This window comes from Vanellus vanellus, assembly GCF_965231255.1.
Source record: "Vanellus vanellus genome assembly, chromosome: 13".
In the NCBI taxonomy this organism is placed as follows: Eukaryota; Metazoa; Chordata; class Aves; order Charadriiformes; family Charadriidae; genus Vanellus; species Vanellus vanellus.
The window spans coordinates 13,514,865-13,517,975 of record NC_138918.1 but is presented as its reverse complement, the minus strand read 5'-3'; the positions used below and the strand labels follow the sequence as shown (position 1 = coordinate 13,517,975).

Below are 3,111 nucleotides of genomic sequence, written 5' to 3'. Positions count from 1 at the left end.
GATTAAGACAAGCCCAGGAGGCTCAGCCTCCCGCTGTGAATGAAGGCAGAGCCTGGGATGCTCCAAAAAAGCCCTTGGCAAGGGCTATACTTAAAGCAATGACTCCCTTTACAGAGCCAGTAGACGAACAGCGGCTGGGGTTTCAACAGTTACCCCTCCTTCCAAGGTGAACATCAGCAACAAACATGAAGACTGACCTCCTGCTCCCCCCAGAGAGGCAGGGCAGCATGGCAAGGGGTGAGGAAAGCCCCGGCGGAGGCTGCAGCGGGGCTGGTCACAGCCGCACCCCGACACGGAGACAGAGATTCGGCGGGTGATTCGGCTGCAGGTTGTGCAGTGCCGCGCAGCCGAGCTGCGATGAGGAATGGACTTTGTCAGCCAGCTAAGGGCTCAGCTCGTACTGCCAGGCAAAACGCAGTAAGGACTGCCTTGGCCCAAAGCCTCCGCAAGCCCGTCTTCTCAATTCAGCCCTGCATCCCATGATGGGTTTCGTGCTTGGTAAGAAACCGCAGTGACCCAGCCACCGGGCAGGTCTTACTGGGGAAGTTTACGCTAAAATCATTTCTCCTTCCTCCACTCCGCTAGTCCCGAGTGGCTGCTTTCTGCACCCCTCTGCCATCGCTACTTGTGTTTCAGGGAAAAGGAGGGCCAGGGAACAAAACAAGGGACGGCCACAGTTACTGACTTAGAGAAGAGCAAGTTTGAAAAAAAAAAAAAAATACTGGTCAGACCTAGAAAACTCCACGCCAAAAAACGCCCAATTATATCCCATTTTCATGCAAGCCTCTACAACGCTCCGTCCCGGTGGAGGGGACACTGCTGTACTCGCACACACTGGCTGCCACACACAACAGCCATGTCCCATCTCCTTTCTACAGGCTGCGCCATGATCTCTGCTGTCCTCCTGCTCTGGACTGTGCCCTGCGTGGCAAACCACATCCTCGGGGGCTTTGCCAAGGGAGCGCTGCAGGAGGGTCCCCAGCTGGCGTGCAGCCTGCCAGGACCCCCTGGGCCACCCGGCCCCCCCGGGGCACCCGGGGCTCCAGGAACGGTCGGCAGGATGGGCTTCCCGGGCAAAGATGGCAAGGATGGCAAGGACGGGGATAAAGGCGAGAACGGCGATGAAGGTACGAGAAAAGCATTTCTTAACACAAAAAAGGTAAAATGTAAAAGCAATAGTGCAACAGCCCAGTTAACAGCAACCTGTCATCCCAAATATGAGCCCCGGGACAGACAACATCTTGCAGGAAACTCTTCTAGAAATTTCCACGCTGCCCCCACCCCAACGTCTCACACTTGTCAGCTCCTGCCAGGGGGGCTCAGGCTCACGTTATTTGCTGATGGCATCTTAACGCTGTGCACTATTGGCTTCATTTTGTAGTGAAGTGAGATTTTCCCTGTTTTGACATATGCTCTCTAGTTGAGACAGAGTGGTGGTCTCCGAGTCCTGCTCTGTAGCAAAACAAAGTCAGGTGAAAAAATTAAGTACTGACTCCCCAGAGCACTCTAGCTGGGTGACAGGCACTGCCCTGACCGTGCTCAATCTAAATCAAAGCTAACAATAACCCTTCTTTAATCCTGAGGTGGGGCTCTCCTTTAGACCCCGCTGTACAGTCAGTAAGCGCCAGGACCAGCTATGGTGAGAAAACAGTGATTTCCCGTTGCCACACTAGAGCGCACTCCTGATTCAGCGTAACGCCAGCGGGCCAAAGCTGCATCTTACTCTCCTCTCTTCTCCCACCCCCAAAACAGGGAATCTGGAGAACAGGTTTCCACCTGCAGCCACGTTTAAATCTAGTCTTGCTACAGCAGGTCAAGAGACAGGGTTCAACTCCCCATGACTTTGGCTTATATCAGCCACTACCGCAATCAGCGCTAATCAGCAGTTTCAGCATCTCTGTGACAGCCCAACTTGCTTCCCGTCTCGAGGCAGTCCCGGCACCAGCTGTCTTCTGGTTCATTACCGGTTCATCCCCCAGCTAGGCTGGGCTTTTTACTACACCTAGTTTTTTTTTTTACATTTTTATTTTAAACAAAAGTTTCATGTTAAATGTTATAAAAAAAAAATAAAGACAGGAGATTAGAAGTACTCCATCTGCTCAAAACTAGGTTCCAAAAGCTTCACAAACCTGTCCCACTCCTGAAAACCCTAAATATTTAAAGCTTGTTCTTGGCCAGCTTTATAATTAATTGCTCCTTTTTCTCAAGTGAGCCAGGTAATTGAACCAGCCTTTCAGCCCTTAAAAGGGACAGACTGCCCTGTTCCCGAGTCCCATTGTCACCGTGCCAACTGCCTACCTAACACGGTTAGTCAGGCCTGACAGATGTCCAGCCCCAGGTGGTGTTTCATCAGGATTCTCACCAGCAAGGTTTTCCTCCTAAATGAAAATATACCGCTGCCATGACATAATCCCTTACCACTTGCCGTGTAATGTCTTCCACTGAAAAATTTACAAGGTTATTTGTCTTCTAGGTCCACAAGGCAGAACAGGAAACCCTGGCAAGCCAGGACCGAAGGGGAAAGCAGGAGCTATTGGCAAGGCAGGCCCACGCGGGCCCAAGGGCTTAAAGGGTAATCCTGGAAAAAACGGGGCACCAGGAAAGAAAGGGCCCAAAGGGAACAAGGGCGAGACGGGGCTGCCGGGACCCTGCACGTGCAATGCCAACAAAGCCAAATCTGCCTTCTCTGTGGCGGTCTCCAAGAGCTACCCGAGGGAAAGGCTGCCCATCAAATTTGACAGGATCCTGATGAACGAGGGAGGACATTACAATGCTTCCAGTGGGAAATTTATATGCAGCATCCCAGGTATTTACTACTTCACTTATGATATCACTTTGGCCAACAAACATTTGGCCATTGGCTTGGTCCACAATGGGCAGTACCGGATCAAGACTTTTGACGCCAACACTGGAAACCATGACGTTGCATCTGGATCAACCATCCTGTCTCTGAAGCAAGAGGATGAGGTATGGCTGCAGATCTTTTACTCAGAACAAAATGGGCTCTTTTACGATCCCTACTGGACAGACAGCTTATTTACTGGCTTCCTGATATATCCTGACCAAGATTATCTCAATGAAATATAGGATGAGAAACTAGCCTGTGGAGAC

At 51.2% G+C, this 3,111-nt stretch overlaps 1 protein-coding gene across 1 annotated transcript; it reads left to right on the top strand.

Annotated features, from left to right (window-relative positions):
- On the top strand, positions 1–3,111 carry C1QTNF2 (C1q and TNF related 2). The gene is made up of 2 exons (XM_082490146.1): positions 1–1,127; positions 2,474–3,111. The coding sequence occupies exons 1-2, from the start codon at positions 857–859 to the stop codon at positions 3,085–3,087; spliced, it is 885 nt and encodes a 294-aa protein (XP_082346272.1). The 5' UTR covers positions 1–856; the 3' UTR covers positions 3,088–3,111.